The sequence below is a fragment of the Bos taurus genome, chromosome 24 (genome assembly GCF_002263795.3).
Source record: "Bos taurus isolate L1 Dominette 01449 registration number 42190680 breed Hereford chromosome 24, ARS-UCD2.0, whole genome shotgun sequence".
NCBI classification, from domain to species: Eukaryota; Metazoa; Chordata; class Mammalia; order Artiodactyla; family Bovidae; genus Bos; species Bos taurus.
The window spans coordinates 5,808,431-5,833,117 of NC_037351.1; the positions used below are offsets into that span (position 1 = coordinate 5,808,431).

Consider the following 24,687-nt stretch of genomic DNA (forward strand, 5'->3'; position numbering starts at 1 on the left):
GACTAAAGAAATATGAGTTTCCACAGTAAAGAGCATTTTTCCCCCTTTTTTAGCTGCAGAAAATAAAGAATAAGGTGTATCCTGCTTTTTGAATTTAGAAGCTCATATATTACTATTATGGTATAAATACATTCACTTTCCCTTTAATATCTAGAAAGTGTTCTCTACCAACCAGTCCATTCTGAAGGAGATCAGCCCTGGGATTTCTTTGGAAGGAATGATGATAAAGCTGAAACTCCAGTACTTTGGCCACCTCATGCGAAGAGCTGACTCATTGGAAAAGACTCTGATGCTGGGAGGGATTGGGGGCAAGAGGAGAAGGGGATGACAGAGGATGAGATGGCTGGATGGCATCACTGACTCGATGGACGTGAGTCTGTGTGAACTCCGGGAGTTGGTGATGGACAGGGAGGCCTGGCGTGCTGCGATTCATGGGGTCGCAAAGAGTCGGACACGACTGAGCGACTGATCTGATCTGATCTGATGGCAGGAAATGCAAATAACATTGAATTACATTTGTGACAGTCTGTAGGGGCTTCCCTGATAGCTCAGTTGGTAAAGAATCCACCTGTAATGCAGGAGACTCCGGTTTGATTCCTGGGTTGGGAAGATCCCATGGAGACGGGAAAGGCTACCCACTCCAGTATTCTGGCCTGGAGAATTCCATTGACTGTATAGCCCATGAGGTCACAAAGACCTGGATACCACTAAGTGACTTTCACTTTACTGTAGGAAAAGAAACCAGATATACTTTATTTATGTAAATCTCAGTATTAACAGAAGGATCATTGCATGATTAAGCAATTGTAGAGAGTGACTTAAATAATAATTATGACGATGATGACAATAATAATCACCAATTTAGTTACTGGATCTGAGAGCAATGATAAGGCCTGTGCGATAAACTGTTTTGCCTGTATTTAACTAACTTAGCCCCTCAAAACTTTTGTGGATAAAGCAACTATACTCCAATAAAAATTTCAAAGTAAAAGTACAACAAATCTTTTGTTGATATTTTCCATTATTACTCCATATTTTTTTTAGACATCACATTGACAAGCTGAGATCTAAACTCACATATACAGTTTAAAATAATTCAATGAAATCAGATTTTAAAAACACAGAGCTTTTTTAAAAAGTTAACAAAATCTACTTGCCTTGAAGAATATTTGCCTTTGGAGCTGTGTGTGTTTTGGGTGTTGTAAAGTATATCTAAGGTAACTTATTTTTAAAAAGTGATGAACGGAAAATAATAACTGCAGAAAGGATTTTACATTAATGGTAGCATTTTACAATATTCTGCAACCTTGCAATCCTGTTATTTTAGGGTTAGCATTCTTAAATCTGAAATTTCTTTAAAATTTGAGATGAAATTTAGTAAGATAATTCTATTTAAACTGCCTTACTTTAATTCTCTCAGGTGTAATGATTGTGTGATTTGATAAGGAAAAATAAACTGTTTATACAAAGTTTGGGGTAATAACCACACAAGGGATTTGTCTAAGGAAACTGTTCAAAAGAAGGTGCTTACAATTTGATTTGTTTAAGCAGTGTGAGAATAATTTTTAGTCAAAACAGTTCATTTGCAGCAGTTCTTTCAAGAGGCCTAATGTTACAAAAAGCTATCTAATGAGTATATGTGTGTACTTTTCATAGTTTAAACTAGAATGGAAAAATTATACTATTAAATTGAATAATATGTGTTGAGTTATGAAATTTGTCTTTTAAAATAGAGTTCAGTTTTCTTCTCTTGATCTGATACAATTCATGATGTTTTACTTACTGTGAACATTTAAATATCTGTAAACCCTAAATATACACCCAACTTAATATTATGTAAATAATATACAAATATACAGTGAGAGACTTTATTTTTCGGGGCTCCAAAATCACTGCAGGTGGTGACTGCCACCATAAAATTAAGACGCTTGCTCCTTGGAAGAAAAGTTATGACCAACCTAAACAGCATATTAAAAAGCAGACATTACTTTACCAGCAAAGGTCCGTCTAGTCAAAGCTATGGTTTCTCCAGTAGTCATGTATGGATGTGAGAGTTGGACTCCTAAGAAAGCTGAGTGCCGAAGTATTGATGATTTTGAACTGTGGTGTTGGAGAAGACTCTTGAGAGTCCCTTGGACTGCAAGGAGATCCACCCAATTAATCCTAAAGAAAATCAGTCCTGAATATTCATTGGAAGGACTGATGCTGAAGCTGAAACTCCAATACTTTTGGCCACCTAATGTGAAGAACTGACTCACTGGTAAAGACCCTGAAGCTGGGAAAGATTGAAGGCAGGAGGAGAAGGGGACAACAGAGGATGAGATGGTTGGATGGCATCACTGATTCAAAGAGCATGAGTTTGAGCAAGCTCCAGGAATTAGTGATGGACAGGGAAGCCTGGCGTGCTGCAGTCAACAGGGCCACAAAGTGTCAGACACAACTGAGTGACTGAACTGACTGAAATATACAAGACTCACACACATTTAGATTATACTATTGAGATCATTCTGTAATATTTATTTTAAATATTTATTTCAAATGTTAGCATATGCCCATGTAATTCAATAGTTTATAAACTTACATCAATGACTACATAGTTTGTTGAATGATTTAGCAGTTTTTGAATAAATTGTTTAGCAAATTTCCTCATTTGATATTTGATGATGGGGGGAAAAATCTGAGACATATTTCTATGCTAAGAAAAACACATTTTAGGAAATGCTTGATGGTAAAATAAATATGTTGAGATACTATGATACCTAAGATGAGTTGAATGACTGGAAGCATATCATCCTTTTCTACTTTATCTGATAGGGTCCAGAGGAGTTTTGTTTGAAAATGACATGAAATGTCATTTCTTTTGCTATTTCCATTCCCTTCATTAAAATTCTCTTACCATTGGAAAGGCCTATCGTTTCAGGAAAAGCCTGAGGTTTGAAGTTAATGATTCCTTGAATGTCAGATTGAGTTTATTCTTCAAAATATAGTTTCTTTCGTCAATGGAAATACATACTTACATTAGTCACATAAAATTATAACTATAGTCTTCAGTTATTTATTTGTTTTGATGGGCCACAGTAAGTAGTGATTACCAATCACCCCAGAGAATTTTATCTCTAAAAATCCTTATTTGCTTCATAGATGTTTATTTCTTTTTAATTTTAAAATGTCTCATATTTATTCTGATAAAAAATCTTGTGAATAGTGTAGAATATTACCATTAAAATTTCTTACATGTCTATGAATGTCATCAAAAATGGATATGAACAAACTGTGATGAAAATCTAATACAACAGTTTATTGAATTTTGAAATCATAGGATGAAAAATTCTCCAATGAAATTAATAGAGTAATTTCATTGTGATAGTCAATATAATAGATGTTACCTATGTGAGTTGTCTAGCTTGCATTCACAGCTCACAAACATATCAGTTTGATTTGAGGGAGATTTTTCTCTCTGATTTTGGTTGGTATTTAAAGAACATTAAACTCACTTGCTCTCATTTCTGTACGGAATCACAGGAACACCAAATTCTTCCTCTCCTGGATTCCTAGTGAAGTGAGTGGTGGGCATGACCACAGCTCTACCCTACACACATCTCCCAGAGCTCTGAGTTTTGAGTAAGTGTTTGAGCATAGGGCAATTCACTCCTGCCTCTTAGCAGTGGCTGTGGCAGCAACATTCAGCATGTGCTCAGTCATTTCAGTCGTGTCTGACTTTCTGCAACCCTATGGACTGTAGCCCACCAGGCTCCTCTGTCCGTGAAATTCTCCAGCCAAGAATACTGAAGTGGGTTGCCATTTCCTTCTCCAGGGGACCTTCTTCCCAACCCAGTGATCAAACCCAAGTCTCTGGCATTGCAGGCATATTCTTTACCAATTGAGTGACAAGGGAAGCCCCTGAACTTGGTATTAACCCTGTCCTAATTGCAGAGTAGGAAAAAGAAACAAACATCTAAGTAATTAAGCGAAAATGAATATGGTAGGCATCATGGTCATTGTTGGGCTTCCCTGGTGGCTCAGACGGCAAAGAATCCGCCCACAGTGCCGGAGACCTGGGTTCAATCCCTGGGTTGGGAAGATCCCCTGGAGAAGGAAGTGGCAATGCACTCCAGTATTCTTGCCTGGAGAATCCCAATGGACAGAGGAGTCTGACAGGCTACAGTCCATGGGATTGCAAAGAGACATGACTGAGGGGTCTAAGCACACACATGGTAGTTGTTGGGGGTGGGGAGAGTTTTATAAAGGCAATGATCAGTCCTCATGGATCATGGCCAGGAAAGGATTTACAGCAAAAAATGACCTGCTAACACTAAAGAATGTGAAGTGTTTTTCAGGCATCAAACTAAGGGAGCTATTTGAGGAAGAAGTAACACCTTGACATAATATTTAAGCACTGAAGCAAATTGCTGTATGTTGGATGAGGAATTCTATAATCATGGGTTTAGATTAGAGTAAAATTTACATGAAAACAGCCTGTAAACAAGGTTACAGAAATGGACAAAGGCCAGATCTTGGAAAATATGAGATGTCATGATAAGAATTTAGATTTTTTTTTGCTGTATTCAATAAGAATATGTTGATGGCTTTTAAAGTCCACACTAACAGAATCAATTAGGACTTTTGGAGGATCTTTATCGATAACAAATTATAATAATATACTGAAAAGAGTATAAAGTTATAAATAATCCTAGCAATGGTAGCTAATACTATATATGATGTTTTCAACTAGAAATTCTAAAAAAATCAAATATAGAGCCTGCCCTGGCAGTTAGGGGCTTTAAACTGTGAGTAATGTTGCTTGATACGTAGATTGTTGGCTCTTTCTTTGCTTGTGCAGGTCTCTCTTGGCACAATGATTGTGTAGATAAAATCTCTCTTGACACTATTTTCATCTTGGGTTCTCTCAAGTGCCTTTTCCCCGATGAGCTCCTTTCTAGAATCTCATTCTTAGTTAAATGGTATCTACCAGCTTTATCCACATCTGCCTGCGAGCCCAGTGTCAGCATTCTCCTGTCCACCTGTTTATCCTTTAGTGACAGCAAAAAGTTAAAAAAAAACAAACCTCAATTAAGTTAACAGTAAATGGGATGTTAGTGTAGTTTCCAATCTGGGTTCTCTGTATTTTAATAGCTATTGTCTGTATTTGCATTGCTAACCTGAAAGGAAACATTAATTGTTGAAAGTTCAGGTGCAGCAGATAAACTGTGACCCAATTAAGGAGAACTTGGGAGCACAAATTCAGAAAGCTGACTGATCCCAAATTTTTGTTTCTTTATGACTCTTCCATTTTCTGAGAAGTATGATTCTTTATTCTTTACTGAAGCTAAAGAAATTTCTTCATATATTTCAGTATGTGTTATGGTTATTTTCCTGACACAGCATGGCAGACAGAATGACAAGAACTGAAAGAAGAGACACAATAAAATAGAATTTGGGAAAGAAGAGCTATCAGGGTGATGGAAACAGTATGAAAATTTCCCTCCATTGGTCTCCTTGTTCTTTGGGATTTATTTTTTTAACTCTCTCTGTGACCGTTGTAGGAAAAGAGCTAATTATGCGAAAAGGAAATTGAAAATATAATTAAAAACCTGGGATCCATGATTAAAAAAGGTAATTGCTGTGTGTACCCATCTCTCTTCCTTCAAGTTTTCTTGCGGTTTTTGTTGTCATTGTTCAGTCGCTAAGTAATGTCCAACTTGTGAATTTAATCAATACTAAAATGAGCAGTTTTACTATGAGTAAACTCTCCATTGTTTATTCCCTGCAGATGTAGTCTGTGTCATCAATAGGGAGAATAAAAATAATGCTTATGATGGAGAAAGTAATCTGCTATGATTTTAGAGAACAAGAGCATTTTTGCTTAACATCAAGATATCAACATATAATATTTTGGTGTGTTTTTCCATAGGAATTGTATTACGTATTGCTGCAAATCACTATGGTATTGTCTGATATGTTCACCGTAAAACTATTATACTTTATCAGTTCACCTGGATGATCTTCTTAGATACATGACTGATGATTTGCTTAAAATAGGAGAAAAGATATCATTAAAGATCTAGATAAACTGTGTGCTACAGAACAATAATTCAACATCATTAGGTCTTTTATGATTTTGTTGCCTTTTGTTATGTTCACTTCTGTCAAACAGAATCAAATAGAGCATTTTCAGCCAAGTTACAAAGGAAAGAAGATTTAAAAAACATAAGTATAGGGTTTCATTAAGAGATTCTAGGACTCTTTGGAACTGAAGAATCATAGATTTTCTTTCTTTTTAAATGTACATTTCCAGTTTTGATAACCAACCTACAACTTAAAAAAAAGGGCATTTTAATTAAATGATATGTTATATATTTTATTTTCTTTAGATGTGTTGTCATAGCTGTTTGTAATTTTAAGTGTTACATTTAGGCCTAAACTATGCATATTTATTGAGAATCAGTCCTAGGAGGAAGTACCTAGACTTACTTTGAACTAACAGCTCTCTTCTCAATTTGCCAAATATACGATCCCAGGTGGTCTGGTGGTAAAGAATATGCCTGCAGTGTAGGAGACCTGGGTTCAATCCCTGGGTGGGAAAGATCCCCTGGAGTAGGAAATGGCAACCCACTCCAGTATTCTCGCCTGAAGAATTCCAGGGACAGAGTAGCTTGGCAGGATACAGTCCATAGGGTCACAAGTCAGACACGACTGAGCAACTGTGCACAAATGATCCAGTTATCCTCCTTTACATCTGAAGTTTTATTTTCAAAAATGTTTGGTTTAAAAATTTATCCATATCTGAAATTCCATTAGGTTCAAAATGAGATTTTACTATATAAAGGTCTCTGCATTTCTGAACTCTTTACAGCAATGCCACTAAGCCTTGGAGAGCGCATATTACCAAAGTTAGGACAGCTTTTTAAGTCAGAATTTTATTTTGTGTTAATGTGACTCTTTCCAAAAATGATTATTATTGTCTGGTGCTCTGCTAAGGGACAGTGAATTCCTACAAGAGCAAAGCCATTTCTCATTGATTGTTTTATCACTGACATTAACAATGAATGGTACATAAGAAATGCCCTATTAATATTTTGTGATTGAATACACAATATTTGCTTTCCTGATTTACCCATGTATTTCAGAAATTCATAGAAGCTTCAGAAACAATTTTTTTTCTAATGAGTGCATAAACCCCTTACTATAATTATTTGTATAACTAATTCACCTTTGAAACTTCTTCTATTAGTTATCTATTGAAAATATGTAATATATTTTAAATGATTGCTTATAATTTACATATTATTAATTTAATAGTTTAGTATAGTTTAGTTTAATAATAGTTTAGTATAGTTTAGTATATAGATTAATTTAGTATATAGATAAAGTAGAGTCTTTCTATTGCTTTTTTATTCATACTCATTTATTATATGAAATACAATAAATATTTATAAGTATAGTTCTCACTGATAGGAAATACTGATAAATATCTTTAAGATATTCTTTTATGCAGTCTGTCATATTTAAGATGCAAATACTTTAGGTCCAAGACATACCTGGCAAATAAATAGTGTTTATCTGATCTTTCTTTAGCTGAATTTATTAGGACTCAGAATTGGAATACTCGAGATTTTCTATCTCTATGACAGCTATTTTCTACCCTGACATCTCTCAGAATTCACGTGGTCATAGACTTAATTCAGCTTTTCATCTTCCCATCATTTCATTGCTGGGTAGACTGACAGATCCATTTTCCGAGACCTGTGTAACTTTGGTGAAATGTACTGACTGGAAGGCCCTGGCATCAGGAAACTTCCAAGCACCTCTGAAGAACTTATCCCATGGGGTCTTCACTGTCATAATTCCCTGAGAGTCTCACCCACCATGAAGGGGGCAAAGCACAAGATGACAACATTTAAAACAATATTTCAAAGAAAAACAGTTGCTACAATGAAACCCTGGCATGAGTTTCACTGAATCCACTCCCCAGTGGGTTTAGAAGGACAAGTGAGATGCTGCTCTAATCATCCAGGGAAGAGCAACAGTAGCCTGAACTATATGGTGGCTGCGCAGATGCAGAGAAAAGGAGAGGCTTGCGAGCTATTCAGGAGAAGGAATCAACAGGACTCGATGCTCCACTGGTCATGCAGGTTATGGTAGAAAAGACATGTCAGTGATGGATTCCAGATTTGTGATGTATTTCCTATGATTTAATAACAGTAAAGGACTAGTGATGTAGCCACGAGGTCTTAAAATATAGTTCATGTGCTTTTATGAAATCCTCTTCACTATAATGTAAGATATCATAAATGGACATGTTGGAAACAGGACTACTACCAGATTTCAGATTATCAAGTCACTGGTCTTCTGAAAGAATTCAGATATTTCCCAAAGACGACTGAGTGGTAGTCAGGCTATTCTAATGCAAGGTTTAGTCAAGTAATAAAGGTAGTTCACACTTACTCACTCAGTCATGTCCTACTCTCTGTGACCCCATTGACTGTAGCCTGCCGGGCTTCTCTGTCAGTGGAATTTTTTTCCAGGCAAGAATACTGGAGTGGGTTGCCATGCCTTCCAGGTGATCTTCCTGACCCAGGGATCAAACCCACATCTCTTAAGTTTCCTGCATTGCTGGCAGGTTCTTTACCTCTAGAGCCACCTGGGAAGCCCTATCCATAGTACAAAGGAAGGCACAATAAACAGACACCTCAAGACACTTTCTACATATTCCTACTTTTATTTTTTATGTAGTACATGTATCAGTTTCATGGACAGAGGAGCCTGGTGGGCTACAGTTCATGGGGTCGCAAAGAGTTGGCCACAACTTAGAGACTAAACAACAACAACAAGGATAAATAGTAATTGTTATAATATTTTGTTTGCCATATGGAGTCATTACTGTTGAAATTCATTTGGTTTTAAACTTGGATAAAATAGGATAGTATGTGGTAGGGTGACAAAATGATTATATTTTTAACACTTGTATTCATGTTTACCAAATACCATAGGGGAATGTCGTCCTCAAGTAAACACTTAGCCCACTGAAAACTAGGGTAGATGATAAAAATCTACCTACAGATTGCAGAAACCCACTATTAAACTTGCCTGTATCTCTGGTGATTATTAATTATAAACATGACATTCTGGGGGTCAATATAGATTGAACCACACTTCACAATCTATTTAGGTTGAGACCCTGACATTTAAATTAAAATCTATATCTGAAATACCACATGACAAAGCATCATTCATATGTGGTATATCAGGTCTCTTAAGGTGACTAGTGATTTCTGGGTAGAGCTGCCTAAAAGATCACTAGAATCAGTTCTGGAGACAGTACCAATGATGTGTGGCCCTTGAGGACATTAATTAACATTTTTGGGTTCCAATTTCTTATGCATGAAAAGAAAACTAATAGTTCTTACTATGTAGGCTGATTGTGAAGCTTTAATTAGCTAACATTTACAAAGTCCTTCGAAAAACACCAACTGCTTACTAACTACTATATATTATACCAGGGGTCCCCAACTCCAAGATCTGATGCCTGATGATCTGAGGGAGAGCTGATGTAATAGTAATAGAAATAAAGTGCACAATAAATGTGATGCACTTGAATTGTCCCCAAATCATTCCCTCCCACCCCCAGTCCATGGAAAAATTATCTTCCACGTCACCATTTTCTGGTGCCAAAACAGTTGGCGATTGTTGTATGACACTAAATGATATGTGAAAGAGCTACCTTTTTTGGAATCAAAATAATATGAAAATATTTATAAACCATTCCGATGGGTGAATCCATTAGAAGAGAAGGCTAGTCTACTTGCTAGAGGTCACCAGACACTCTGAACAACTGCATTTAGCATGTCACAAGGGAAACTGGCCTGTGGAATGAATGAGCAAGTACTGGGGTATTATTAACATTTACATGTGTTTCAGAGAAAGTGCAGGAACTCAATGTCACTATTTTTCATTTTCCCTCTCCCACTTTCCAAGGATACTTCTATTCTGTAATCATTAAGTCGATTTTTGAAAGTAAATCAAGGTATAGTTTGAGATATCTTGAAGTGGATATAGAAGCCTATTCATATAAGTAGTTTTCAATTAAAAGATTATACAGAAATGGAATGAGAGAGAAGAGGGATGAAGGTATTATCTTTAAAATAATAGCATTGTTGTCAGCCAAAGCCATGTCCCTAATAAGTTAATGGTGTAGAATGCTGTTGTCATATATTGTTAAAAAAAAGTTTCTTTTTCTTTGGTATTAATCTCATAGCTAAAGTTTTTCTAATAAAATGATCCTGAGTTTCCTACTTTACAAAATACAACAAGGATACCAACCACACAAATGGAATATACATTCACACACAGAAGACAGACTATCCAGATTTACCAAGAGGATGACCGAGGACAGAGTCCCAAATCAATACTTCCCCACCCAAAGGGTCCTCAACGTCAAACACACATCACAACCAGTTGGCAAAATGTCCCAATGCCTCTCCGTGCTCACAAATAGTCCTCCATGGTAGACACACATCACAACCAGTTGGCAAAATGCCCAAATGATACTGTGTGCTCACAAAATGTCCTCACCATCAAATACAAGTCAAAACACTTCGTGCCCAAAAGAGAAGTTAGCCGGGCGCACACCCGCAGACTTACTCGGTCTTGGAGCTTCCAAAAGAATCTTTCCGTTCTTCCAAGGAAAAACGTCAGCTGGCAGTCAATGCCGAGCAGGAGAGAAACAAGGAGGACCCTCGAAATAAATGGCTTTGGCAGCTGCTACGAATGTTCCCCCCAAATCTCCCTCCCGAGACCAGCGAGCCAAGAGCAGAGAAGCGAGCAGCAAGGCTCTTCCCAGCCATCTCACGGCATTGTCACGGCCACAGTCCTGTCTGGGAATGCAGGAGACTGCGATATCGCGAGAGCACAGAGGAGCCACGTGAGCGCCAAAAACTGCAACCGGAAGTGGGGTCCAGTGGCTCCCAGCTCTGAAGTCAGTGAAGAGGCAAGGTTGGTGGAAATGAATGTTTGTTTTATCGCAGGGACCGGCAATGAGAGGAGATAGGGAGGCAGACTCCTGCCCAAAGGCCGACTTGTTTCCACTGACCTTCAGGGGGCAAGAGCTTTTATAGACAGAGGGAGGGGGCTACGGGCAGAAACAGCACAGTCAGCTCTGACAGTAACCTTGAAATTGGCCACATAGTGGTCTGACCAGTGTCATTTTGATTAAGTACCCTTAATCTCCAGTCCCAGGATCTCCAGTTCCCATTTCTTTGAAGCCAGCTTTCAGAATTGTGGCAGCTTATGTTGTCAGGACAGTCAGGTCATCATGTGGTTATCTTGTTATACCTGGTGGCCTGTTTTATGAGACAGCTCACAGGATATGGCTCTAAATATTACCTATAGCCTTTGAAGAGGAACTAAAGGTCCTTGACTGTGTTTAATAACCAAACTATTATTACTTACCTGTTGGACTGTTTTCCTTTGTTTCTTCATTTCCTCACTTCTCTGATTCAACTTATTCTTTGGTGAAAGTTCTTCTGCCAGCAAGAGGCAGCCTGAGGACATTGGGGACAAGAACCATAGGGTCCTGCTCTGTTTCATTATGAGAAACTAAATTCCCTACATAATCTCATCTGACATGATGAAAGTGATTTTGCCAGTTGCTTTTTTCAACTCTAATTTTCTGAAAGAGCATTTCACTCATTTATATTTTATTTGAATAAACTCTCATTTGAAACTGTCCCAAATGGGAACTTGCTTTATAAGCCATGTTAAGTCTTAGAGAAAAGGTTTTTCGGTGCTCGAGGAAGAGTGTGTTTTAAAACTGTCTCAAAAAACCACACAAGTCAATGTAGCCAACTGTACTAATCGATAGGCCAGAAATTGTCTCTAAGGTTGGATAGGAAAGAGCACCTTCTCTTAACCTGAAAAGCAATCATAGTAGTCAAACTAATCTGGGGAAGACAGAATTAGGGAAGAGAAAGATATTTGAAATGTATTAGTTTTCACCAGGAGGAATAGTCAACAACCTTCAGAAACAGTGACAATGGCAATACCAATGATATTTATCGCTTATCTTTAATTAAAGGTGAGAAAGCAGAGCCATTGAATAGATACCATTAAAATCAGACAGGCATTAAGCAGCAGAGTGAAGATTCAAACCCATGCTCACTCCACAGCTTTTAAGCAATACTCTATTCAAAAGGCAGGTTGAGAGATTCTGAACAGACATACATCAACAACAAGGACAGGAAGATGGTGGAAAAAAAATAGGTATCATGTTGGCAAGCTATATGCTGAGTAAGAAAGATCCAAAATTGACCCACCCTTCTCTTTTATCTGTGATGTAGTTTTTAAATCATCTGTTGTGAGTGAAGATGAGCTGGAAACCATGGATTCATAGTTGATAGATTCAGCCTGGTTTTGTGATATCTCTTCAGCAACACTTTGTTCAAACCCTGTAGGCAGGGAAAAACAGGCAGCTAGACTCAATGCAGGTATAAGGTTTTGACCCAAGCATCATAGTGGAAGGAAATCAAAGAGGCAATTTGATAGAATCTGATTCAATGTTGGATTGATAAAAGAAATTGGATGGCCAGGACTGTGAAAGCAGAAAGTGGCTAACAATGAAAGAAATTAAAATGTCATTGGACTAGAAGTGCTAATTTGTTTATGCAACAGGTATCCTGTGTCTAATAATTCTAAAGGACTGTGAAAATAAAGGTGGTTGTTATTTTTTAGTCCCTAAGTCATGTCTGACACTTTTTAGCCCCATGGACTGTAGCCTGCCAGGCTTCTCTGTCCATGGGAATCTCCAGGCAAGAATACTGAAGTCGCTTGTCATTTCCTTCTCCTGACCCAGGGATCTTCCTGACCCAGGGATTGAACCTGCATCTCCTGCTTGGCAGGTGGGTTCTTTACCACTGAGTCACCTGGGAAGCCCTTAAAATAAAGAGAGAATAGATTACCCACAGAGAATAAATTGTTAGGAATATTTCTAGCTGTTACTAGGTCTACAGACTCCAAAGGGGGACCATGTTCATATGTGGATACATTTCAGCTCTCAGGGACAGGTCATAGGAGAAAACACCAAGAAATTGAGAGGCTGTACCTGTGAAAAGCATCATGGGCATGAATGTTAAATCTCTTGAAAAAGTAACTGGATAGTAAGAAAAATGGAGTCATTAGTATTAACAGTATTTGTCAGTGAGAGACTCAAGTTTGAGAAATGACAGCAAACCAGAGTAAGCGAACACTAGGTTTAAATAAAGTGACAAAGAGGTACAGACAGTGGAGTTTAGTACTACTAAGTCACTTCAGTCATGTTCGACTCTGTGCAACCCATAGACGGCAGCCCACCAGGCTCCCCCGTCCCTGGGATTCTCCAGGCAAGAACACTGGAGTCGGTTGCCATTTCCTTCTCCAATGCATGCAAGTGAAAAGTGAAAGTGAAGTCGCTCAGTCGAGTCGACTCTTAGGGACCCCATGGACTGCAGCCTACCAGGCTCCTCCATCCATGGGATTTTCCAGGCAAAAGTACTTAAGTGGGGTGCCATTGCCTTCTCTGACAGTGGAGTTTGGGAGCTCATTAACTTTGCATGGATCCAGAGAGAAATATGACTCACAAGATATTAGCACTGTTTAGAGTAGAGCCTGTAATATTTGGTAATCTTACATGGTGTTTTAGGAGGAAAAGAGTCCAAGGTAGGTCAGAAATTTTAAAAAGAGTGATGATTTGTCAAAATATTTGAGCCCTTTTGTATTACTTTTTCATTTGGACTTTAGGAAAGGATTTGCCTATATATTAATAGCAAAGGTGTTGCTGTCATATGGGTTTGAATATTTCTTCTCTGAGTCAGAAATTTCCTGGCTCAGAGGTGCTGTCACTAATAGTCACAGAAATCACAGAGCTGAACAGTAACTGAATCTTCCCCAAGAGACTGTTAGTTCATAAGCAGCAGAGATGAGTGTTTTCATTAAAATAATAAAATCTGTACCTTGTTTGATCTGGGGAGAGTGAAGTAAATATTTTGAATGAATGAATGAAAAATAAATAGGAAGTTTTCTCATTGCTATCTTCCTTTGTAACGACAAAGAGAAGGAGCAATGCATATACCAGAACTAACTGGATGATATAGAATATAATGTTAGTATGGAGATGTGTGCTGTGTGCTAAGTTGACTCTTTGTAGCCCGCAGGCTCCTCTGTCCATGGGATTTCCCAGGCAAGAATACTGGAGTGGGTTGCCATTTCCTTCTCCATGGGATATTTCCCAACCCAGGGATCAAACCCAGAGATTGAACCCACGTCTCCTGCATCTCCTGCATTGACAGGCAGATTCTTTACCATTGAGTCACCTGGGAAGCCCAAGATGGAGATAGTTTCATTCAGTAGAGTAAGCTATATCAAAAATTAAAATATTTTATGTTTTAGGTATTGCAGTCAAAATATTCATTTTAAATGATTTTTCTGCACCAGAAGGTATTGGGAGAAAAAAAAGTTCCAAAACTGGTCATTCAAGATTTTCAGAGAATGACTGTTTCTCTCTGCCTGCGATTTAAAAGAAAAATCTCAAAGGGAGAAACACTTCTGTTCTTGAAGTCCCAAATAGCTGATACTTCGAAGCTCATTCTGTCCTCAGGCTTCTCAAAGCCTACATCCACTAGAAACTTGTGTAAAAAAGAAAAAGGACAGAACTCTAATTTGTATCAGTGTTAAGTACTTTGATATATTACCTTGGAATCACATTTCCTTTTTAAGGGAGAAAAGTCAGAGAGAAATCAAATAGGCACCTTAAAGAAGGGGTTATTAAGAAAAAAATAAAATAAGAGAGAGTGAGTTACAGCAGACCAAAATTGCTGCAGGGCCTTCTATTTGTATTCCAGTGGATTCCTTAAAGGAGCCTTTGTGAACAGATGACTGACAGAGATTTGCATTTAATTTCCTTGGAGGCACAGAAAATCCTAAACCATCAGTTATTTTAGGGCAAAATGATTGATCAATTAATAATTGAATTCACAAAGACAAGACATAATCTTAGTTCATTGAGATACTTGATGAACAGTCAAAATACATATTTTTTTCCAACAGATTTTTAAATGCCATTGACAATGATTCACACTGTGCCAGGCTAAAGGGCTTTGGCAAGGATATAACGGTGAGCAGTTAGCTATCAGAATGTGACACCTGGAACAACAGCCATCCTCTTTTGACATAAAAACATTTTGACATAAAGAGTAATCTACGTTATCTACAGGTGTGATGAGATGACAAAATAATGGCATTCATAAATAGTCAACGGGGGAGTTGCAAGCAATTGCATGTGTTGATTCTGCAGGACCCTTACCAGGAATGCTGCCTTCCTCACCACCCTTGAAGGTAAGGGACACAGCGATTTGCAAACAAGAGTCCCACAGCTGGCAGCGCTAGGTGAGGTCCCTTAATGAGGCTCATCCTTAGGAGGTGTTTATTGAAAGCACCACCACACAAAGCTCACCTTTTCTCTTTGGCCTTTTCGTCCATTATTTACACTCCCTTAGGCCGCAGGTTTTATTCTTGGTTTCTCTTAATTTGGCTTCTTTCTTTTTTCCTTCTTTTCTTTCCTTTTATCTTCTCATTCCTTTAATTCCTTAAGATTTATAAATCTCAGGGGTAAGCAGTCGCCTTTATTTTCCTTGAGACTTTGAGGGAGCTTCCTTATTTTTCTTATCCACCACAGTGCTAATCTCAAACCTCCAGTTTAGCTAAGGGGCCCTATTGGAAGCAATCAAGCTGCTGAATACTACTAGTAACATGCCAACATTCTTTTACTTTCAGGAAGATCCCCCAATGACCATCCCCACCACCACGAATCCTCATCTTCAAACTCTGTTCAGCTTTCTGGTACTGTGGTGAATTTAAACGCATTTAAAACTTGTGCATCATCTGAAGTTTTATACAGGTTCAGCAACTCATTGTTTTTAAATTGTGATGGAAAAAATATTTTGCTGTTCAGTTGCTAAGTCATGTCTGACTCTTGGCGACTGTAGCACACCAGGCTTCCCTGTCCTTCATTATCTCTCTGAGTTTGCTCAAATTCATGTCCATTGAGTCAGTGATGCCATCTCACCATCTCATCCTCTGCTGCCCCCTTTTCCTTTTGCCTTCAGTCTTCCCCAGCACTGGGGTCTTTTCCAGTGAGTCAGCTCTTTGCCTTCATTAAGCATACTTTCTAATGTGAGAAAGTGGCAAAAACCACATGAACAGAAGTATAAAAATGAATGCCAGTGTAAATTGTTGTGAATAATTTGTAAAAATGTGTCAAAAAATATGGTGGGGGAATCCTCTCTAGAAATTATAAAATTTACTCTAAGAGAAAATAACACCCAAGCCTAGCCTGGTCTTCTAATATTATGAATGTTTATGTCTAAAATATGGTTCTTTGAAAACCATCCAAGATCTAAATTATACAATTTATAAGACACTTTAGTAATCATTTATGCCTCTGAAAAGGCTGTCTTTTTATATGCTACTTTAACTTAATGATTTGAACCCAACAAACTTGCAGTTGAGATCACCTAATTGAGATGCATATTTTGTAGCCATTCCTTAAGTGAGTTTACAGAATAATTTGTATGACTGCAGAGAATTTATAATATACAACCCATCAAACATCGTATCTAAGCATAAATGGAAATATAACTCACAGTTTAGTATGGTTTCAGACACATTTTCTATTATGACATAATAAAATCCCCCGTGAAGAAGACCACCAATTTTTACAGATTCTGATTTTTCCTAAGGATTTCTTTGGCCTAAAAGGAAAAAAAAAATCATAGAATAGCACAAGAAATATTTAGTTTTGAAGAAAGAAGAACAAATACAAGTCTCTGAACTACATTCATTTAAAAATATACATATAGGACTGTGGCACAGAATAATTATCTTACAGACAATTACTTTAATTCTAAAGTAGAATGATGTGAAAGAAAAAAACAAAATAGATCACAAAGTTACTTGAAAGGAAGGGAAAAAGTTACTTGCACTGGAAGGGAAAACAGTCATTTATATTCCACTCCTATGCTGGTGGCAAACTAGGCCTGAGAACATTGGACCGGCAATGCTGGGAACAGTTGCAGATCACACAGGTGGATGAGTGGTTCGATCACACTAGACTGAGTTTACTCATTGTCTTCTCTGTCGTCTTCATCTTAAATAGAAACAAACTGCAACTTAGAGTATCTTCATCAGCATACATTTGTGAAGGCCCCAGAGTATAAAAGTCTATAAGCAGTACTGTGCTCTCTTCACCGAGTCCCTATGGCAATATAAGGAAGGTAAGTTAAGGAATTCTCTTGCCCCTGCAAGAGTGACCGTGTGTAAGAAAAATATTATTTATTTTTACTATTTTTCAACATAATATTAGGCTTCATTCGTGGCTCAGTGGTAAAGCATCCACCTGCAATGCAGGAGATGTGGGTTGGGCAGATCCCCTGGAGAAGGAAAAGGCAACCACTGCAGTATTCTTGGCTGGGAAATCCCTCGGACAAAGGAACCTGGCAGGCTACACTCCATGGGGTTGCAAAGGGGTTGGACACAACTCAGCGACTAAACGACAACAACAACATGTATGGAAATAACTGATTTACTGAGCAAAGTGCTAAAGGCTTCTTACGTTGACTGATAACAGGCAAAAGAACCCTGTGAAACTAGTCTTCTGTTCTCCTCATTAGGGTGAGGTGCTGTCAGCAGAGCCTATAGGAGGCCGTGTGTTTGGGAGACACAAGCAGTGCCTAGGCACGTCGCGTCTGTTATGATCAGCCTCTTCATACAGAACCCTTCATCTGAGAGAAAGCAGTGACTAAATCCAAATTTGAATGTGGACATTGAAACTCTTTCAGTCACATCTTACTCCCAACTTTCGATTTTGGTTTTCCTGTTACAAGTCCATGCTGTGCCAATACAGAGAAAGATAAAATAAATGCATTTTTGTCAGTTGTGAGTCAGTCAGATGGAGAAAAAGTAGGAAATGGAGATTATCAAAGCGAAAACTAGCACCAACTCATAATTTTAATTTCTGTTTGGCACACTTTAGCCAACCCTATTTCTGAATAGCTGAAATATTTTTAAATGCTAATATATTGTTAGAATATCAATCAAAAAAAGGCAAAAATGCGTTCTCCCATCTTTTTGTTTGTTTGTTTCATTTTACTTCTCAATCTTGAGAAACTTTGTTGCTTTTCTTATATAGAAAGAGCCTCAAGTTTCCCACGCAAATTGTCCGATATTTTGGGGCAAGTACAGTTTCACCCAGTTGATATTTACTGATCAGATATGTAAGTGCACTGAAAGGCTAGTTTGTGGTTGATTCTAGGTTTATTCTGCAAATTAGGAAATTAAGCACCAAATATTATTCCTCTGGTCATTGCAACTGCAATGTTTCTGTGATCTCCCTGTAGAATATAAGAAAGAAAGGAAAGAAAAAGGAAGAAATGAAAGAAAGGACAGGAAGGAAAAGAAAAACAATTATACAATGAAGAGTTTACTATTTGCTGCTTAGGTTTTGTGTTTTTTTTTTTTTTTTTTATTACCAAGAACACAATGATTAATTAATTCTAGTCATCACCTGGTAACTGCTAACCCTAGGCTTGCTCAAGAAAGCGAATGCTAAAGTTACCAAAACATCTGGAAATCAGAATCTTATCACTGAAAACTGTGTCATATGTGTAGAAAATATATTCGTTGGCCAAGGGCAGAATACATGCAGGGTGCTGAGAATTAAAATGAACCTGTTAGTTCCTCAGTCATGTCCGACTGTTTGCAACCCCATGAACTGTAGCTTGACAGGCTCCTTTGTCCATGGAATTCTCCAGGCAGGAATACTGGAGTGGAATATATCTCCAGGGGATCTTCCCAACCATCCCTGATGGAACCTGGGTCTCTTAAGTCTCCTGCATTAGAAGGTGGGTTCTTTACCACTGGTGCCACGTAGGAAGCCCATGCATACACTTTCTGTCTCAAAACAAAAGCTGTGTTTCTGCCCCCAGATACTTTTTCCAAGTATGCATGGAAGATGTTTCCTTTAATTCTGCAAATCACAGTGAAAATAAGGCTGGACTAACCAGAAATATTTGAATGATGATCGAAAATAACACAAGATCACTACAGTGATTTTCAGCTTTGAGGTTATCTCCTTTCTTCAGTTCAGTTCAGTTCAGTCACTCAGTCGTGTCCGACTCTTTGCGACCCCATGAATCACAGCATGCCAGGCCTCCCTGTCCATCACCAACTCCCAGAGTTCACTCAGACTCACGTCCATCGAGTCAGTGATGCCATCCAGCCATCTCATCCTCTGTCATCCCCTTCTCCTCTTGCCCCCAATCCCTCCCAGCATCAGAGTCTTTTCCAATGAGTCAACTCTTCACATGAGGTGCCCAAAGTACTGGAGATTGAGCTTTAGCATCATTCCTTCCAAAGAAATCCCAGGGCCGATCTCCTTCAGAATGGACTGGTTGGATCTCCTTGCAGTCCAAGGGACTCTCAAGAGTCTTCTCCAATACCACAGTTCAAAAGCATCAATTCTTCGGCGCTCAGCTTTCTTCACAGTCCAACTCTCACATCCATACATGACCACTGGAAAAACCATAGCCTTGACTAGACGGACCTTTGTTGGCAAAGTAATGTCTCTGCTTTTCAATATGCTATCTAGGTTGGTCATAACTTTTCTTCCAAGGAGTAAGCGTCTTTTAATTTCATGGCTGCAGTCACCATCTGAAGTGATTTTGGAGCCCCCAAAAATAAAGTCTGACACTGTTTCCACTGTTTCCCCATCTATTTCCCATGTAGTGATGGGACCAGATGCCATGATCTTTGTTTTCTGAATGTTGAGCTTTAAGCCAACTTCTTCACTCTCTTCTTTCACTTTCATCAAGAGGCTTTTGAGTTCCTCTTCACTTTCTGCCATAAGGGTGGTGTGATCTGCATATTTGAGGTTATTGCTATTTCTCCCGGCAATCTTGATTCCAGCTTGTGCTTCTTCCAGCCCAGCGTTTCTCATGATGTACTCTGCGTATAAGTTAAATAAGCAGGCTTATTTAACTTAATAATAATATATAGCCTTAAATAATATACAGCCTTGATGTACTCCTTTTCCTATTTGAAACCAGTCTGTTGTTCCATGTCCAGTTCTAACTGTTGCTTCCTGACCTGCTTACAAATTTCTCAAGAGGCGGGTCAGGTGGTCTGGTATTCCCATCTCTTTCAGAATTTTCCACAGTTTTTTGTGATCCACACAGTCAAAGGCTTTGGCATAATCAAGAAAGCAGAAATAGATGTTTTTCTGGAATTCTGTTGCTTTTTCCATGATCCAACAGATGTTGGCAATTTGGTCTCTGGTTCCTCTGTCTTTTCTAAAACCAGCTTGAACATCTGGAAGTTCACGGTTCACTTATTGCTGAAGCATGGCTTGGAGAATTTTGAGCATTACTTTACTAGCATGTGAGATGAGTGCAATTGTGCAGTAGTTTGAGCATTCTTTGGCATTGCCTTTCTTTGGGATTGGAGTGAAAACTGACCTTTTCCAGTCCTGTGGCCACTGCTGAGTTTTCCAAATTTGCTGGCATATTGAGTGCAGCACTTTCACAGCATCATCTTTCAGGATTTGAAATAGCTCAACTGGAATTCCATCACCTCCACTAGCTTTGTTTGTAGTGATGCTTTCTAAGGCCCACTTGACTTCACATTCCAGGATGTCTGGCTCTAGGTCAGTGATCACACCATCGTGATTATCTGGGTCATGAAGATCTTTTTTGTACAGTTCTTCTGTGTATTCTTGCCATCTCTTCTTAATATCTTCTGCTTCTGTTAGGTCCATACCATTTCTGTCCTTTATTGAGCCCATCTTTGCATGGAATGTTCCCTTGGTATCTCTAGTTTTCTTGAAGAGATCTCTAGTCTTTCCCATTCTGTTGTTTTCGTCTATTTCTTTGCATTGATCAGTGAAGAAGGCTTTCTTATCTCTTCTTGCTATTCTTTAAACTCTGCATTCAGATGCTTATATCTTTCCTTTTCTCCTTTGCTTTTCACTTCTCTTCTTTTCACAGCTATTTGTAAGGCCTCCCCAGACAGCCATTTTGCCTTTTTGCATTTCTTTTCCATGGGGATGGTCTTGATCCCTGTCTCCTGTACAATGTCAGGAACCTCAGTCCATATTTCATCAGGCACTCTATCAGATCTAGTCCCTTAAATCTATTTCTCACTTCCACTGTATAATCATAAGGGATTTTATTTAGGTCATACCTGAATCTCTACTGGTTTTCCCTACTTTCTTCAAGTCTGAATTTGGCAATAAGGAGCTCCTGATGTGTGCCACAGTCAGCTCCTGGTCTTGTTTTTGCTGACTGTATAGAGCTTCTCCATCTTTGGCTGCAAAGAATATAATCAATCTGATTTCGGTGTTGACCATCTGGTGATATCCATATGTAGAGTCTTCTCTTGTGTTGTTGGAAGATGATGTTTGCTATGACCAGTGCATTTTCTTGGCAAAACTCTATTAGTCTTTGCCCTGCTTCATCCTGTATTCCAAGGCCAAATTTGCCTGTTACTGTAGGTGTTTCTTTACTTCCTACTTTTGCATTCCAGTCCCCTATAATGAAAAGGACATCTTTTTTGGGTGTTAGTTCTAAAAGGTCGTGTAGGTCTTCATAGAACCATTCAACTTCAGCTTCTTCAGCGTTACTGGTTGGGGCATAGACTTGGATTACTGTGATATTGAATGGTGTGCCTTGGAAACGAATAGAGATCATTCTGTCGTTTTTGAGATTGCATCCAAGTACCACATTTCTAACTCTTTTGTTGACCATGATGGCTACTCCATTTCTTCTGAGGGATTCCTGCCCGCAATAGTAGATATAATGGTCATCTGAGTTAAATTCACCAGTCCATTTTAGTTTGCTGATTCCTAGAATATCGACATTCACTCTTGCCATCTCTTGTTTAACCACTTCCAATTTTCCTTGATTCATGGAACTAACATTCCAGGTTTCTAGGCAATATTGCTGTTTACAGCATTGAACCTTGCTTCTATCACCAGTCACATCCACAGCTGGGTATTGTGTTTGCTTTGGCTTCATCCCTTCATTCTTTCTGGAGTTATTTCTCCACTGATCTCCAGTAGTATATTGGGCACCTACTGACCGGGGGAGTTCCTCTTTCAGTATCCTATCATTTTTCCTTTTCATACTGTTCAAGGGGTTCTCAAGGCAAGAATACTGAAGTGGTTTGCAATTCCCTTCTCCAATGGACCACATTCTGTCAGACCTCTCCACCATGACCTGCCAGTCTTGGGTGGCCTCACGGGCATGGCTTAGTTTCATTGAGTTAGACAAGGCTGTAGTCCTAGTGTGATTAGATTGACTAGTTTTCTGTGAGTATGGTTTCAGTGTTTCTGCCCTCTGATGCTCTCTTGCAACACCTACCATCTTACTTGGATTTCTCTTACCTTGGACGTGAGGTATCTCTTCATGGCTCCTTTCTTATTCTTCCTCTTTTTTTTTTTTTTTTGGACATGTGATGTGGCTTGTGAGATTTTAGTTTCCTGACCAGGGATCAAACCCATGCCTCCTGCATAAGGAGAGTAGAGTCTCAACCACGGGGCCACCAGGTAACCTCTCTGATCCTTTCTTTCAAACTTTTTGATTAGGCTAGTATTTTTCCAAATTTTATTCATTCCTTTAAGCTACAGCAGCTTTAAGCACATAATGAATTTTTAGCAAACACCCTCCCAGGGAGTAAGTTTGAACTCACAGAGATCTTTGAGTCAGGGTAAGTAAAGTTGGATCTTCCAGGGAAGCAGCAGGGAGGTGAAATCATAATAATTCTTTCAAAATGAGGCTTTCTAACGGCACCAGCTCCACATTGCCCCCTAGATACTGGGAATGTTGGGCTGTTTTTCAAGACTGCTGCTGAGCTAGCAGTGGAAGTTGAGGTTAAGGCAAGTTAATTGTTCCAAAGCTCCTGTTCTTAATGAGACTCAGCTCCTTGCTGGAATAAATGTTCTTAGGTTGTTACTTACCTTAGTTAATTTCCAGAGTTCTGAAAAAGTTGATTCAGGTGTGTGTGTGTGTGTGTGTGTGTGTGTGTGTGTGTTTGCCATTTATTGTTGCTTTTATGGAGGCATGAATTTTCAGAGGTCTTCCGTGATGGCTCAGTGGTAGAGAATCCACCTGTCAATACAGGCAATGCAAGTTTGATCCCTGGGTCAGGAAGATACCCCAGAGTAAGAAATGGCAATCAACTCCAGTATTTTTTCCTGGAGAATCCCCATGGACAAATAAGCCTGGAGGGCTATAGTCCATGGGGTCACAAAAGAGTTGGACTGAAGCGACTGAACAATAAGAACATTTTCAGAGGTTCTTACTCTGCCACTTTTCCTGGTAACACTCAATTTGCTTTTTGGAAATTATTATTAAAGTGATATTTGATACATCTTTTGTTGCTCCATCAATTATTGTAAACTTTCAGTGTCTAAGAATGTATTTTTACATTTCTACATGTTTGATATTCTACTGGGATAATTCACTGGGATTCCCTGGTGGCTCAGACAGTAAAAGGTCTGCCCACAATGTGGGAGACCCAGGTTCGATCCCTGGGTTGGGAAGATCCCCTGGAGAAGGAAATGGCAATCTACTCCAGGGCTCTTGCCTAGAAAATTCCATGGATGGAGGAGCCTGGTGGGCTACAGTCCATGGGGTCACAAAGAGTCGGACACGACTGAGCGAATTCACTTTCAATTCACTGTTAGCCAAGGTTCAATCTGATTTTTGCTTATTAGAAAAGCATTTTATCGCTTTTGTTTGTTTATTCTTATTTTGTATTTGGCTGTGTAGGGGTGTTAGTTGTGGCAAGCAGGATTCAGCTCCCTGACCCGGGATCAAACCCGGGTCTCCCACATTGGGAATGTGGAGTTTTAGACACTGGGCCACCAGGGAAGATCCTAGCAAACTATTTTAAAGAAAACAAAAGAAAAATCTCAACAGCACTGTCCACTGATTAGGATTTTTTAGTGACATTAGAAGGACATGTGAATATTATTAACCTTCAAATGTAGGTCCTATGTAAATAAACCCAATAATAGTATACACTGAATTAACTCTGACAGAATCTAGTGACTTTTCTATCAAGGGAAGTTTTGGATTTTGTGAAAAGGAGCTGAAATTAATGTGGTTTGTTAGGTAAAAAAGCTAAGGATTTGTCACTCAATTTCTCTCCTCATTATAGTTACTCCTAATAATAGATTTATTTCCCAGTGTTTGAACCAAAGGATAGATAATGGTATTGCCACCTCTTAGTGCAGAGAAATTCTAAGTATAAAATGTTTGAACTCATGTAAATAAAGATATTGCATAATTTTAAAATAGTATTTGTCACACTTCAGAAAATATAGCTGTTCCACTCAAATTTTTGATTTTGGCTAATTTTCTATACTCATAGCAATATTTTTAAAATAACTTCATAATTCAGGTAGCTCACAATAAAGAATAACTTCTTTCCATTATGATCATATATATTTATTTGTATTTATATGTATATATACATATATATGTTGGAGAAGGCAATGGCACCCCATTCCAGTACTCTTGACTGGAAAATCCCATAGACGGAGGAGCTGGTAGGCTGCAGTCCATGGGGTTGCTAAAAGTCGGACATGACTAAGCAACCTCACTT

The 24,687-nt window shown here is 38.6% G+C and overlaps 1 protein-coding gene across 1 annotated transcript in view; it reads left to right on the top strand.

The window, feature by feature from the left end:
* Window positions 1–16,133, top strand: part of LOC132343743 (uncharacterized) — a 28,287-nt gene extending 12,154 nt beyond the window's left edge. Inside the window, exons 5-7 of the mRNA XM_059880999.1 lie at window positions 10,496–10,992; window positions 15,323–15,363; window positions 15,802–16,133. Of these exons, the coding sequence (XP_059736982.1) occupies window positions 10,496–10,992; window positions 15,323–15,363; window positions 15,802–15,986 (723 nt within the window). The 3' untranslated portion in view covers window positions 15,987–16,133. The remainder of the gene's footprint in view (window positions 1–10,495; window positions 10,993–15,322; window positions 15,364–15,801) is intronic.
* The last annotated feature ends 8,554 nt before the right edge of the window (window positions 16,134–24,687 follow it).